The following is a 15,660-nucleotide window of genomic DNA, read 5'->3' as shown; positions in this document are numbered from 1 at the left end:
TGCGTATGTATAATTATAGCAGTGAGGTGTATCTGTAATTATAGTAAAGAGAAGTCTGTCTATGTGTAATTATAGCAGTGAGGTGCATCTGTAATTATAGTAAAGAGAAGTATGTGTATGTATAATTATAGCAGTGAGGTGTACCTGTAATTATAGTAAAGAGAAGTCTGTGTATGTATAATTATAGCAGTGAGGGGTATCTGTAAGTATAGTAAAGAGAAGTCTGCGTATGTATAATTATAGCAGTGAGGGGTATCTGTAATTACAGTAAAGAGAAGTCTGTGTATGTATAATTATAGCAGTGAGGTGTATCTGTAATTACAGTAAAGAGAAGTCTGTGTATGTATAATTATAGCAGTGAGGTGTATTGGTGTATCTGGCTGCTAGAGATCACAACAGGCACAACGTTTTTCATCTGTGCTGGTGTGCTGTCAGTCTACTGAAGCCCTGATCACATGACTCCATGCATAAACACAAGTTTATGCATACCAGCACGCGCGTGTGCACACACGCACGCACGCACACACACACACACACACACACACACACACACACACACACACACACACTCTAATACTTCACAATAACATGTTGTTACATACATACCATATATCACCACTGGTCCAAAATAACCATCTTGTGTGTGTGTGTGTGTGTGTGTGTGTGTGTGTGTGTGTATATATATCTTTGAATAAGCACATGCTTGGCAGTTATGTCAGGACAGCAGTGATTTGGGAGATTTAAAACCTTTCTGACTCGTCTCTCTTGCCCTACAGAGTGTCACTGATCATTTGTTTATGCACATGTCCACTGATACCATCACCACCACCAACACTTCCACCCCATAAAGGAAAAGAACAAAGTTCTGGAGAAGGTCACTTCTCCCTCAGGTTCAGTGCTGTTGAATTTAGTGTGGACATCCCGTGTACGACAGGATAGAAGCTCCTCCCCCTGAACAGAACACTGGACTCCATCAGAAGCCTCTCCCCCTGCCAAACAGAACAGTGGATTCCATCAGAAGCCCCTCCCCCTGTAACACAGAACTCTGGATTCCATCAGAAGCCCCTCCCCCTGTAACACAGAACTCTGGATTGGGAGAAAGTAGATCTGTAACACAGGACACAGGAGACAGGTTTTTCACCCAAACGACTGCGTGCAGCAAAAACAGCATACAACTACTTAATTAAAACACTTATTTTCCTTTCCTCATATTTCAGTAGTTCAGGTCTCTTAAACATATAAGCATGTCTGGGTCTGCATGCTTCCAGTGCTCCAGAAGTAAATCTTATGTGCAATGTCTGTACATATATTGCAACCTTAATGTGTGTGACAGCACAGGATTTAAAATACACTAAAACACACACACACACACACACCTTCTCCTACACTGTCATAGCCTTTTCAAACCCCCCCATCTCACCATCTCACACACCCTCTGCAGATAGCCTCACACACCCTCTGCAGATAGCCTCTGTGACCTCTGCTCGAGCCTGTCCCGGCTGCTGCCAGGATATCCGAGATGCAGAGGACGCTCTATCCCTCGCTCACGCAGGACAGCTCTGTGTAGCAGGTCCCCCATAAATCAGCGGAGCGGATAAAAACGTAGAGAGAGAGAGCGCTGATAAAAGCACGCGGGGCCATGGCTTCTGTCTGCTTGGAAGATTTATGGCGCACGCACACATGTATGCACCCACGCTTACACAGACACACACACACACATGCATGCACACGCAAACACAGACACACGCACGCACAGACACACACATATTCACTTCCATTAGCACACGCACTAATACTGCACCAACACTGCACCAATACTGCACACCAATTCTGCACCAATATAACACCAATACTGCACTGTTCTGCACACACATTCCTGCCTCACAAAGGCGGATCATTCGGCTGCCAAGCCACATGATGGACAACTACAAGCTCCGCCCACTGCATTTGCAAACTCCCATCCTGCTGAACCGCATGGCGTAGTGTACCACTCAGTACTTCCAGTAAAAGCGCCGCAGAGAGATTACCATCCCAGTCTCTGGGTTGCACCACGAGACGTACGACTGCTGTGGAGCACCCTTGTTAGACGCTCCAGGTTTTCCTTGAGCCCGCTGGCTTAGAACAGACTGATCTACAAATCATCTGTATTTAGGCAGCAGCAGTGTACCCACCATTAGCCAAGCTGGCAATGAAAAATCCCTTCCACATGTGCAAGGGCCAAAAATGTGGCGTTTCACTTCTCTCTGTTCCCCTCTCTCTCTCTCTCTCTGGAAGGTCATTCTCTCTTCCTCTCTCTTCCTCCCTCTCTCTCATTCTCTCAGGGAACAGTTCACGCCCCCCCCCCCCCCGATGGTTAAACAAATTATAGACAGAATCACGAATTCCGTATAAACATATCCCTAGCAGGCCGCGTTACACTGACACAAAAAAACAAAACAAGTGGAAGTCAATCGGCGAGCCTCACAGACAGTTGTTAAGTGTTTGTGTCTGCTGCCCTTTGCCTCATGCTCTTCAGCTAAGTGTAGGAGCACCCTGATTGATGATGTCACAGGTCAGAGGTCACGAAACCCCGGGTAGACACCTAATTCATTATATCCTCCATGGCCGGGCCTGTTGGAGAGCTCTCGAGTGGGATTACGGCAGGAGCTGGAGGCAAAGATGCATCATCCCAACAGCTGTTTCAGAACCCTTCTGTGGAGAAGGAGCAGAGAGGGGGAAGGGAAGAGAGGAGGAGGATAGGGGAGGAGAGGAGAGGAGGAGAAAGTGCGTGTGTGTGACGCAGACGTTCCAGGAGCTGAGCGATCAGGAACCAAGTGCAAGAAAGAAAAGCAGAGAGAAGGGGGGTGGGGGGTCAGCACACCACTGGCTGAGCTCAAGTTGAGCGACAAGCCACTGATCTGAGGTCAGCGTCCGCGGGGTGAGGGGAGGCCGAGCAACAGGGAGCACGGGTCAGTGGAGGGAGCTGGGCGGAGCGGCTGAGGCCAGGATGAGGAGCAGAAGACGTGCTACACTGAGACTTAACGATGAGCGACATGAGAGAAGATGATGGTTTTAGGGGGCAGAATCTCCAGTGGAGGGACAGGTCACCTCCTTTGAGTCTCCTTCACAGCGAGTGTGTGTCCCCATCACCACCACCATAGAACTGCGGCCTGGGGCTCAAAAAGATGTTTGATAATAATGCGTATTGTTAAAAGGGGTAAATAAAAAAAGTCACATGGCAACAACCATCTCTACGGTTCTGTAATCAAAGATCGAGGACAGGACAGCTGGGGGTATTCAGAGGAAAGGACGGGAGTTCTGGTGTTCCAGACCCCGAGTGGTAGACATGGGCCATGCGCACAGAACCCATCCGTGAACGGCTGGGGGTGGGGTGATGTCATGGTTTCACCAGGCTCAACACGTGATGAGTTGAAAGAGATGGCTGTCTATAGGATCACTGCCTACTCAGTGACACTTCACTGTCTACTGATTCCCCCACGCTGACACACACACACAACCACACACCCAGTCACACATAAATACACACATGCATACACACACCCCAGCATCTCAGAGCCCACGCAGCCATACAGTAGCACAGTAACCCTTCAACCAATCAGAGAGCAGCACTGAGGAAAAGCAGAAACATGAAAAGTAGCCACGCCTCCCCCGGGAGAAGAAGTTATACAACACGATGTGAAACCCCATCCAATCAGGCCTGCCCAAAGATATTGAAAATACCACATCCAATCTGCTTTCAGCATGATGGAGAGAAGGTTCAAAGGTGTGTGTGTGTGTGTGTGTGTGTGTGTGTGTGTGTGTGTGTATTTATATGTCTGTGTGTGAGTGAATGAGTGTGTGTGTGTGTGTGTTTGTATGTGTGTATGACTGAGTGTGTGTGTGTGTGTGTGTGTGTGTTTGTATGTGTGTATGACTTTAAGTGTGTGCTTGTGTGTGTGTGTGTGTGTTTATCTCTCCACCCCATCAGCACTAAGTCTGACAAACGTGACATAATTAGGAGGTGAACCTGTAGCATTCATAAAGACTTCCTGGTCCTGTTGTCCAGCACAACATTGGTGGTTAAAAAAAGAAGGCCAGAATGGCACGGAATGGACGAACACGGCCTGAGGAATTGTGTGGCCCTACAGTGACCCTACAATACGTCCCCCAAACCTCCACCTCCACCTCCTACCATATCATCTACACCTCCACCTCCTATGACATCATCTCCACCTCCACCTCCTACCATATCATGCAAACCTCCATCTCCTACCATATCATCCACACCTCCAACTTCTACATCCTCCAAACCTCCACCTCCCACCATACCATGCAAACCTCCATCTCCCACCATATCATCCACACCTCCACCTCCTACCGACATCTCCTACCATACCATCCACAACTCCAACTTCTACATCTTCCAAACCTCCACCTCCATCTCCCACCATATCATCCACACCTCCACTTCCTACGACATCATCTCCACCTCCACCGACATCTCCTACCAGATCATCTCCACCTCCACCGACATCATCTCCACCTCCACCGACATCATCTCCACCTCCACCGACATCATCTCCACCTCCACCGACATCATCTCTACCTCCACCGACACCTCCTACCATACCATCCACACCTCCAACTTCTACATCCTCCAAACCTCCATCTCCATCTCCCACCATATCATCTACACCTCCACCTCCTACGACATCATCTCCACCTCCACCTCCTACCATATCATCTCCACCTCCACCGACATCTGCTACCATATCATCTACACCTCCACCTCATACCATATCATCTCCACCTCCTTCCATATCATCTCCACCTCCTACCATATCATCTACACCTCAACCTACATCTCCCACCATATCATCCACCTCCACCTCCATCTATTACATCCTCCACACCTCCACCTCCATCCTGTACCACACCCTAACCTCCACTTGCCTTCACCACCAACCCCTGCCAGTGCCTCCACAGTCCACCTCCACCTCCTACCACCTCCACAGCTCTACCTGCCATCCGACACGGCAACCTCCAAACCTCCCCATTCTTACCACCCCACCACATGTGAGCAGCTCCACGGGAACAATATGGGCGACTCAGAAAGAAGGCGACTATAATAACAGAAGAAGCTTTTAATGTTGGTGCTCTTGGCCGCGGCCCCATACAGCCTCCAGCCAAACACAACCCCAGCACGGAGTCTGCCTCGCTCTGCCAGCGAGGCTGACCTTCCCAATGACCCCACGGTCTCAGCAGGAGCACAAAAGCTATAAATATTACAAAAAGACATTAACTAAGCAGAAAAATAATTACAGGCCTTTATTAGCAGGGAGGCGCGTGCGTGCGCACACGCACGCACACACACACACACACACACACACGTAAGTCTTGGAAGCGGTACCAAGTTGATGGTAGATATATGTGTGAGACTCGCCGTGGCTGTACGTGCTGTAATTACACCCATGGGGGGAGGGGGAGGGTATGGAATCAGGGAACAGCCAAACCCAAAAGCGTGTTGTAAATCAGCCGCAGGCTGCTACTCAACCCCCCGTGCTCGCCCATCCGCCTTGGTGCTCACACGCAACCAAACCGGACTAGAGGACTGGCAGATAGGATGAATGAAGGACAGGAGGACAGGGTTTCTAAGTGTTAAAGAACCACCCGGACTGACTTTCTCAAACGTACAAACTAACCATCCGGACCCCTTTTGGATTCAGATCATTTTGACTTCACTGAGGAATTTAAGTGCGAATCTCTCAGTGATATCAAGAAACTCCACTGCACTTATGTTTTTATGTATTTTAACAACTTTTTTTGTCCATAAAAACAATTTTTTTTGGGAGTAACACAAAACCTTTGTAAAAAAAAAAATGGGGCTATTGCAGCAAGATATGCAAACAATGCTCAAATGAGTATTCAAATGAGTATTCAAATTAGTATTGAAATCAGAATGACTAAAATTAGTCCCAAATTCAGCCAACCCTTTAAACTGTTTTATATATACGTGTGTGTGTGTGTGTGTGTGTGTGCGTACGCATTTGTGATCCTGATCCAGGTGATATCCAGGTGATCTTACCTGCCACATCTTCATGCACATGAGCATGCCCCGTTTGGCATCTGGAGTCAAGGAGCAGAGGGTGGTCAGGCTGCCCAGGTCTACCACCTTCACCTGTGGGAGGAGAGTGGAGTCAGAAGGAACCTCCCAGCCCAATATGCGCAATGTTTCCTACATCTACACACACAAACTCAGCTGATCTGAACTGTTTCCAAGGCGACCCAAGTTCACACACCCTTCAGCACACAGACGGTACCTGGCAACCTTCCCAGAAGCTGCGAGATTTCCACAAATCTCAGATCAACACAGACCTGCTCTCAGTTTACAAAACAAACAGTTGCAAATTCTAGGAGGCCTGCCGCTGTTTTGGGTCATAACGGAGGGATCTACACGCACGCTAAACATCTTTAAAACACTTTAATCCTGTTTAATCCTTCTAACAGTGGAGTCTAATGAGGCTGTTTGTGGTGGCGAGAGCCACGCTGGAACACATCGGGTGGCATCCGCTCTGGCACTGTGGGATCAGGGGGGTGCCGTGTGCCAGGTGCCAGGTGCCACACCTGTTTGTGTTCCAGCACTGTGGCTGGGAACAGCTGTGTGGTCGGCAGAAGCTTCCCTGTTTCAAGTCGAGACTTGACTCGGGTCGACTGCAACCAGACGAGAACGACACCAGGACTCAGCTGGGGGAGGGATAAGCCTTCTTCCTGCACAGCTATGTAACGACAGTCATTAGTCTACCGCCCTTAAGCCAACGCATAAAACTCTCAACTTATCGTTTACAGTCGGCCTAAACATAGCCATGATTCCTGTTTGTGTGTGTGTGTGTGGGTACACGTAGACATACAAGCCCAAATCACACATGCACGTACACACATACACATGTATGCACGGATACAAGCACACATGCGCGTGCGCACACTCTCTCTCTCTCTCTCTCTCTCTCTCTCTCTCTTTTCCCTTCAACCTGCACACGGTCTGATTAGAATCACAAACCATAATGAAACCAGTGACGGAAGTGACTGTGACAACTATCATTAGTCTAATGTCCTTACACCAGCGGAAAAAACTCAATCGACTTAATCGTTTACAGTCGGCCTAGATACAACCATGGGTCCTTCTTAGATTTACAGGCCAACTGCCTACACACACACACACATACATACACAAACACAAACAAACAACCAAAACACACACACACACTTCCCTTTAACTGGCACACAGTCTAATTAGAATGACAAACCATAATGACACCAGTGACAGAAGGCTGTAGGCTAGAGCTCCAGGTTCTGGACTGATTGCGAGGGTTGCCATGATGACCGAGATCCATCCTCGTTAAGAGCTTAATTAAATGGCTCTTGTTAAGAGCCAATTCGTATTTTAACAGGGAACCACATCTGGGACCATGCGTCCAACTCTCTACTGCACACAGAGAGAGCGTTAACAGCTCAGGTGACAGAGGGCGGGACTGGGAAGTAGACGGGGAATTGGAAAGGAAGGCAGAGAGAGACGCAGACAGACAGCAGTACTCAGGTTGAGGGGTCAGTATTTCTTATTTTTAATGGGCAGTGCGCTGGCCCTCACCTGCTCACTCTCTCTTGCTATGCTCTTCATTGTCTATACATTGCTTTCTTTCTCTTTTTTTCACTTTCTCTATGTACTTTTCCTCCTCTCTTGATGTCTTTCTCTCTGTGTGTTTCTGAGTGGCATGTCTGACGTCACTGTTTCAGTATTGGTGTTGCCAAAATAAATGCCAAAAAACCCTAATAAAAAAACATAATGCAGGCAGATTTATAAGTCATATTTGCTGCCGATAGACTGACCAGATTAATTCTCCAAGTTCGCCACATGAAAGGCTCAGACATGCAGGAGGAAGCTGACAGCAACGACCCATCATGCCTTGCAGCATTGTTTCCGTCTGGCTTACACATATATATACACAAAGTCGTTACTTTGGGTCTAGGAGTAATTCCATGAACTCTGCTGTTAGATTAGAACAGGTCCTGGCTTTCTAGGATTAGGTCCATGGAACTAGGCTGGAACAGATCCTGGCTTTCTGTATGCAGGAGAGGTAAGTATTCTTAGTTATAGGGCACCAGAAAGATGTAGACAAATGATACTGTTACCTGAAAAAAGAGGTAGGGTTTTGATAATGTTTGAAACCACACCCCAATTTTGTTTAGTACATCTTTCTGGCACAACTGTGGAATTAGCCCCTCCCACATTCCCCTCCTCCTCTGTCCCAAAGTTTGACCACGCCCCCCCCCCCCTTACCTCCTCCGTGGTTTCTCCTGGGATTGCGAGCAGTGTTGTGCTTATGTCGGCCTCCAGCTGAGAGCACTGACAGAACCCAACACTGCCCGTGTGGAGAGTGTGTGTTACTGTGCTGCGACCCTCACACAAATCCCACACACACACTCGCATGTCCCGACCCTGACTGAAACACACACACACACACACACAAAGAAACCACAATCATCCCCTTACTTAAGTACAGTATTTGCATGTATTCAAAAGACCAACAGTGGAATAACATTGTGCCATGTCCAGTTTTGGCAGAAGTGGGTAAGGGTGTGTTCCCACCTGAGGAGGGTGTCACTGGAGGGAAGGGTGCTGACCCAGATGACCGAGGCGCCGTGATGACCGTCTAGAACACGCTCTGTTCTCCGTGTGTTCAGATTCCACACGTCAACGGAACCTTTCTCCAACCTGTTGCAAGCGCACAACGCCAAGAGTTTTTAGCTGGAAAACTGTTACGCCAAGCAGAAAAACTGAGAAGTACAATAAATACTTTAAATAATGCAATCAATAAATGCAAACAAATCTGCAAACTTGTTCATAGTTCTAAAAAATAGCCACTCATACATAAAATAATTAAATTAATATTTTGTAAATAATTCAGACTTGACATGATCAGGTCTGTAAAGATCAAGCGTGTATTTAAGCGCTAACTTGTGTGTTTTATTGTGCTACTGACTGGTGAACCCTTCACAATATCCAAAAACAGAATCACAATATTATCTTTTCGCCCTTACCACGGTCATCTGTGTACCACAGAGATTAACACCTACACTGTTAATAAAGGTCACACACATTCACGTAGGAGTTGGTTCAGTGATTGGCAGGTGCTCACCCCGAGTACAGTAAAGGAGGTCCCGGGCCACTACACTGGAAGTGGAGCGCGTTGATGGGCGCTGCCGAGCCCCTGAGAGTGAACACTGGGTCTGGAGGAGGGGGCGCCTTAGCCATCACCACCTCTCCGTAGACCACCTAAACAAAAACGCCAGAACATTATAGACCAGGTACAAGCTACTCTGAGCCCTCTACTACAATAAACACACGGTCTGCAGCAGACTGATGTGTGCTCGCCCGTGAGGAGGGTTGAGTTACGGTTCACCCTCCTGAGTGACATTAAGGTCGCCCGGTCTGATTTACGAGTCTACCGGTGGGCACGCCTTTCAGCACGAGCGCGTTGGGTGCACGTCCTCCGCGTGACTCCGCACCCCTTATGGAAATTCTGCTCCACTAATTGGACCTCCATTAACGCGCCTTTGACGAGTCGTTGCATTAGTCTTCATCTGCGCTTACATAAACAAACTACGGTGGTTTAGCGTTTTAAATCGCCATTTCCTCTGCAGAAGAAAATGTATTCTGATTGCTAATCATTTAAGAATTTTAAACAGAACGGTCTTAGTGCCCGAGGACCGACTCGTCAAAACTATAAATCAAAAATCAAGCCCATAGGTATTTGTGAAGGAAGAGAAGCAAACGAGTTCGTCTTTTTCTTCTTCATTATAATAGCGCTTACCCAATATGTCATGAATCACAGCGCCAGACAGCTTAATTACTGTAAACAGGCCGAGACTCTGCCTTTTGGAACTTTTCTTTCTGTCTTTGTCTTTTTTGTGACTAGCGGCAGGTTTTAAAGTGTGTGAGCATGCGGGCGTTTCAACGCGTCTGCGGAGGGTGGGGGCAGAAGAACGCGCCCGTACTCACCAAGGCAGGCGGAACCCACGCGTCAACGTCAAATCATGCTAAAAACGTATCATAACGACTCCTACGACCAGCATGCAACACACACACGTGATAAAAAAAAAAAGAAATGGGGGAAAAAACAACAACAGAAAACTGTCTCTCTTTCAGTGGCGCCCAATATATCAGAGAAGCAGAGATTTCAGATACGAATCAGCGAAGTTAATGAAGATTCCTCTCGCGGAGTCTTATTTTCCGATCACCCTTGCCCCGTCCCTGAAAGGAGAGCCGCAGGTATTTCACAAGGGTTCATTTCGGAAGGTTAGTGGTTAAATTGTGCGTGTTAACCTGCCAAGCGGAACCTGGTCTCTGCCCTACCTTCGTAATTAAGAGCCGATCCTCCCGTAGCGTCTTATACCAAAACCGCCTCACAATGGGGACAGTCACCAGACACCCGACACTACCACTGTGGCCCCCCCCCCCCCCAAAAAAAATAGGTCAAGACCACTGGGGCGGGTTTGTGCGGTATGTGGGACTAGAAGCCATGACTATCATCCTTCCAGCCAGGCCGCACAGGAGCCAGACAGAACCTACTGGGTTTGAAATTAAATCCTCTTTACAAAGAGCAGGCCACAGGTTAACTGTCTATAACACCGTATCACTCGCTGTACAGCCTGGATGGCAGAGGCACGTTTGCTTTGGCTGTGCCACAGCTGGACTGATTTGAAATGCCCCTGAGATTTTGCATCAGAAAAAAAGAAAAAAATGTTTGGCGACAGGTGTGGCAGTTCTTTGGGATTCTGTGTCTACTTTTCCCTGTATCCAGAATCCATTTATGGAGTGTTGTGGGCAGAGGAGCGAGTGTGTGTGTGTGTGTGTGTGTGCGTGCACGCGCCTGTGTTTTAGGATTTGGGATCCACTGATGTGCAGTGATGGAACAGATTGCAGTCCTCACGCAAAATGAAGACGTACAAGATAACAAACAAACTTCCAGATCAGCATTCCTGATTTAAGATGACTGATATTTGTGTGCATACAGCAGGAAAGTCCAGATCCAGCCGCTCACTAGTAGCTGCAGATTGAAATCTTTACTGCATTGCTAACACTTTTTTTTGCTCATGATTCCGATTATTCTAAACACTTTACTGAAGGACAACATCTAGAAGGTTGCAGCTTCTGCTGATTCAGCACATCTGATTCATATTCAGCACAAGTGATTCAGATTCAGCACACCTGATTCAGTTTCTAACAAGCCTGAGAAGCTGCGTCTGAGTTGGGCGTGTTAAGACCTCAGGAGATGTATGAACGATGTTTAACACAAGAGGCTTTAGGAATCCACGGAGGAGGTGCAGAACTCGCCAACACGCTCCACTGAGGAAGTCTTGCTCAAAGCACTAAACAAGTGTACTGACTGGCAAAAGCAGGACAACTCTGGGTATTAATTACATCAGCTTGGTGTTTAATTACAGGGTATTAATTATATCAGCTTGGTGTTTAATTACAGGGTATTAATAATATCAAATCAGTGTTTAATTAATTACATCAGATCAGTGTTTAATTACGAGCCTATTAATTATATAAGCCTGGTGTTTTGATGCTCATTGGTCTGTTTGGAGATGGTTGCCACCAGAACAGATTCACTCCGCCCCCATTCGTGATTAAATAGGGCAGTGGTATCTCAGTGGTTAAGGTAGTTGACTTACAATCAGAAGGTTGCCAGTTCAAATCCCACCACTACCGGGCCCCTGAGCAAGACCCTTAACCCCAAATTACTCAAGTTGTATTCACTCATAATTCTAAGTTGCTTTGGATAAAACTTTCAGATAAATGTAAATCATTGCAGTGGATGGAAAAAAAGAATAGTAACAGATCTTAGACTTCTCTTACACGTGAGTTTGCATTTATCAGGTGTTTCTGTTATTTTCTAATTTGTTTACTTTGTTTTCTAAATAGATTTCAATGAACCAGTTTTAGCTGGACTGCAGTTCTGGAGTTCACGTGGCAGATGCGTTCAGTGGGAAGAAGTTTGGAAAACACTGGACTACAGCCACAATAGTGCACTTGGGATAATCGACCCCTACACCAGCAACAGCCAACCAACCCGTGAACCGAAACACAGACCCGTGACAAGCCGTCGCTCACCGACCAGCTGCAAATCTCTCCAACTGTCCACCAAAACGTGAAGAGGGCAAACATACGAGTGACTGCAGAAGGAAGAGACAAGGCCACTCATCACAGGCCAGCTAAACCCTCACGTATGACCGAGTCTACCGGAGAGCAGCTCAGCGACTCACGCCCATCACATGCTAGACGCAGGTGACCACACTCAGACACTGAAACCATGTCGCTGTCACATTTAGAAAGACATATTAACATGCATCGAATATGGAAAAATATACACATATGAAATGAGAACACACAATTTATCAATAAAATATCAATAATCTGCAATTGCCCAATGCACTGACTCTTGGTGTTCCCACAGGACAGACACAGGTTAATCCAACTCCACTCTCCTCTCACCAGCCCTTCTGATGGCAGGACGGAGGGATGGCTGAGAGTGAGGGAGAGAATGAGAAGAAAGAAGGAAAAAAAGAGAGAGGTTGAGGTTTTCTCCTCTCCCTGCAACAGATAAGACAGCTCCAGTAACCCGACTCCAAGGCGGTGGATAAAGCCAGTTTGTCTCCTCTTGGCTCTTCTGTCAACACCTGCTGGGTAATTAGGCCCTAATTATGAGAGTTTTCTCTTCCCCTGTATGTTATTAAATAAGGAGCAGGCTGTCCAGCCAGAGATCTCTCAACGCCCCGCAAGGGGCAGGCGACCTTCGGATCAAACAGAGCCACTATCTGCAGGCCCTGTGCTGAACCTTACAGCGGATCCGAGGGGGAAGTTCTAGGGAGGGAGCAGTCACTAACGTGGGCTTCAAAGATCAGGCACGGGCGGTCCGCATTCCTGCCCCTGCCGGTCAGAGTCGGGATGGGACGGAAGAAGGGGAGGCTGTCCCACCCGATCCTGTCCCGCCGCGTCCTGTCATTCATAAATAATCCGTGCAGATCCTGGAGATTAAGGAAAACGGCGCACGGCGAATCTCCCGCCGCACGTTACCACCTCGCCACACATGTGAAAGGTGGAGGAACAACATGCCTTTGACACTGACCAAAAATAATAATAATAAAGGGATTCCTGTGAGTGATTAATCCTCCAGCAAATTTCGATCCATCGTGCGAATAAAAGGGTCAGAGGTCGCGGGCGAGAGAGCTGCATCATTCCTGGGCCGGCGTGGCGTTTCTACAGCTCACCCTCCCCTAATGAGATCATACCTCAGCTCACAAGCATTCTTTCATTCTTTCCTTTATCGAAACACTCTTATCTTTTCCCTCCCTCCCTCCCTCCCTCTCTCTCTTTCTTCACTGCATTTTCCAATACACTGGTGTGTGTGTGTGGGGGGGGGGGGGGGCAGCAGAGGGAACCACTACTCATTAACCCCCCCCCCCCAGTTTACAAAAAAAACTAAAAAAAAAAAAAACAGAAGAGGAAACAAACAAACTGGACGGAGCCACCGGTCCATTATAAAGTCCAGTTAAACAAACAAACCAGGAAGTGAGGTCTTCACACACCCTGTATTGTAGAGTGTGGGAGGGCGACAAGGCCAGTATCTGGACTGGAAAAAAAACAGCTCTGGGGCAGATAGAGACCCAAGCCTGTCACAAGTGCCCCCACACCCCCGTCACTCTGAGCAACAGCAAGGGGAAGAGGCTGCATTGTTCCTGGCAACGGCGTCAGTGCAGTGCCAAGCCCAGCCAAGATAAGGGCTGAGTGCAAAGACCGGCTCTGGGAGTGACCGTACATGCGCGCGCGCGCGCGTGTGTGTGTGTGTTGACGGAGCACTTTGTCACTGCCTCCTGTTTTAAGGGGTCTTAGTGCCGATTGGTAACAAAGACAGCCACAGGTAGTGTGGTCTTATCTGTTAGCATTGTCAACCGTTTCCTTCCCCAGGTGTGTTCGGGGTTTCAAGAGGAGGAGACCGATGAGGACAGATGACTGTCCGCTCAGCTCTCAGACACACAAACACACACAGCGCTGATACAATCGCATTACACACTACAGATACTAGGCGTACACAGAAAGATAAAGGTGAGTGCTGAGTGACCTTTACAAATAATTTAGAGATTAAATCTAGTCATTTATTAAATCTATACAGCCTGAAACAGCACGAACACCACTGTTTAATATAGATACTTAACATATATACACTTTAGGAACTTCACAGTGCTACAAAGGACGTTTATATTGCAGGATGTACTTAAGAGAGAGAAAATAGTTCCACTGGTAATGTTTATTATTTCCCAGGAGCAATATTTGGGGTATTTGTCCATCTTAAGCCCGAATAACGTGGTGTTAAGGTAACTCGGCATGGGAGTCTCGCACTTGCGCGTTTTTAAACCTGCTGCTTTTTGTAGGGCGACCTGCGTTCTGCGCTCACGTGCCAGCGACCGTGCTCGGTGAACGGACGGACACACACACACACTAGAAGCGACGCCTTATTAACGCGTCTAAGGCTGAAAGTGCCCGACACTGAAGTGACGTCCGTTAGCCGAACGGTGTATAGATGAAACAACAGCAACCAAACAACCATCTTACAAAACACAAATATGATAAATATTAACGACCCGAAGCGGTGAAGCTGCGAGCACTCTACCTGAAGCTGGCGTGTGGGGTGTAAATATGCGACACTGACCGTGAAAAGCCCCCTCAGCAGTGGCGAGGTGTCCTCGGCGCTGCCTGTTTGTAATTGCCTCCCCGTCTCTCTATCGGCGCTGGAAAGTAGTAAAGCTTTTTTTTTTTTTTTTTTTTTTTTTTTTTTTTTTTTAAATCTAATTTTAACCAGTATAACAATTATATCCAAATGTTAAAGGTTTTTAAACATGACTCGCAGATTAAATAAAGTCGTCAAAGTGCAAAAAACCGAAGCACTAAAAAGTTAACAATGGTATAATTGAGGTTACCCTATACGTACATTATTACGTATAGAGTAACCTCATGCTTTATTACGTATCAAACATCATTACCTATGCTTAGAAACATTATTACGTATTATCTTGTGCCGACATAACGTTTTTTAAAAATGGTCTAGCACGTTTATAATTTTAAGCGCCCGTCAGTGGTGTTTCTGTTTTAAACGTCGTCTTCGCTGAAAGCAACAAAAGAGACGTGAACCTGCATGTGAGAAAGCAGGCAGGCCCATCATAAACAGACGAGTCTCTTATCCCGCCATTCTCTCCTCCTCTCTTTTTGTCTGAGGGGGGGGCTTAATCCTCAGCACACACAGTAGCCTTTCATAGCTACAGCCAGAGAGAGAAACCTTTATTTGTCCATTCCTATCATGGACAAAGTTTCAGGCGCAACCGGGTCTGGGCGAAAAAGATTAAATGAAACCAGAGTGTTTTAAACCGCTTTGGAGGCCAGTGGATTAGTTCGGCTGAGGGCTTCACTCTCTCTCTCTCTCACTCCACCTAAATTCACAGGTGTGGGTCGAGGGGGTGGTGTATTTTCAACCAACATAGCAGTGAAAAAGTCATTCACGTGCTTAGAAACATACAGACCAAGCATACGCACACCTTTTGGGTCTGGGAGCATGTTCAGAGTCC

At 47.2% G+C, this 15,660-nt stretch overlaps 1 protein-coding gene across 7 annotated transcripts in view; it reads right to left on the bottom strand.

Annotated features, from left to right (window-relative positions):
• Positions 1 to 14,774, bottom strand: part of gnb1l (guanine nucleotide binding protein (G protein), beta polypeptide 1-like) — a 50,026-nt gene extending 35,252 nt beyond the window's left edge. For 5 of the 7 annotated variants that reach the window (XM_035529753.2, XM_035529752.2, XM_081714923.1 and 2 more), the window contains exons 1-5: positions 14,712 to 14,756; positions 9,174 to 9,310; positions 8,624 to 8,749; positions 8,315 to 8,477; positions 6,065 to 6,157 (exon numbers count right to left, since the gene is read on the bottom strand). In XM_035529753.2, the coding sequence (XP_035385646.2) occupies positions 6,065 to 6,157; positions 8,315 to 8,477; positions 8,624 to 8,749; positions 9,174 to 9,289 (498 nt within the window). In that variant the 5' untranslated portion in view covers positions 9,290 to 9,310; positions 14,712 to 14,756. Of the gene's footprint in view, positions 1 to 6,064; positions 6,158 to 8,314; positions 8,478 to 8,623; positions 8,750 to 9,173; positions 9,311 to 10,390; positions 10,429 to 14,711 lie in introns of those variants that run through there. The other 2 variants (XM_081714922.1, XM_081714921.1) reach the window with 2 other exon arrangements.
• Positions 14,775 to 15,660: the final 886 nt, after the last annotated feature.

This window comes from Electrophorus electricus, chromosome 5, assembly GCF_041902795.1.
Source record: "Electrophorus electricus isolate QZ-2024a chromosome 5, ASM4190279v1, whole genome shotgun sequence".
Lineage (NCBI taxonomy): Eukaryota > Metazoa > Chordata > Actinopteri > Gymnotiformes > Gymnotidae > Electrophorus > Electrophorus electricus.
This window is presented reverse-complemented; position numbering and strand designations above follow the sequence as displayed.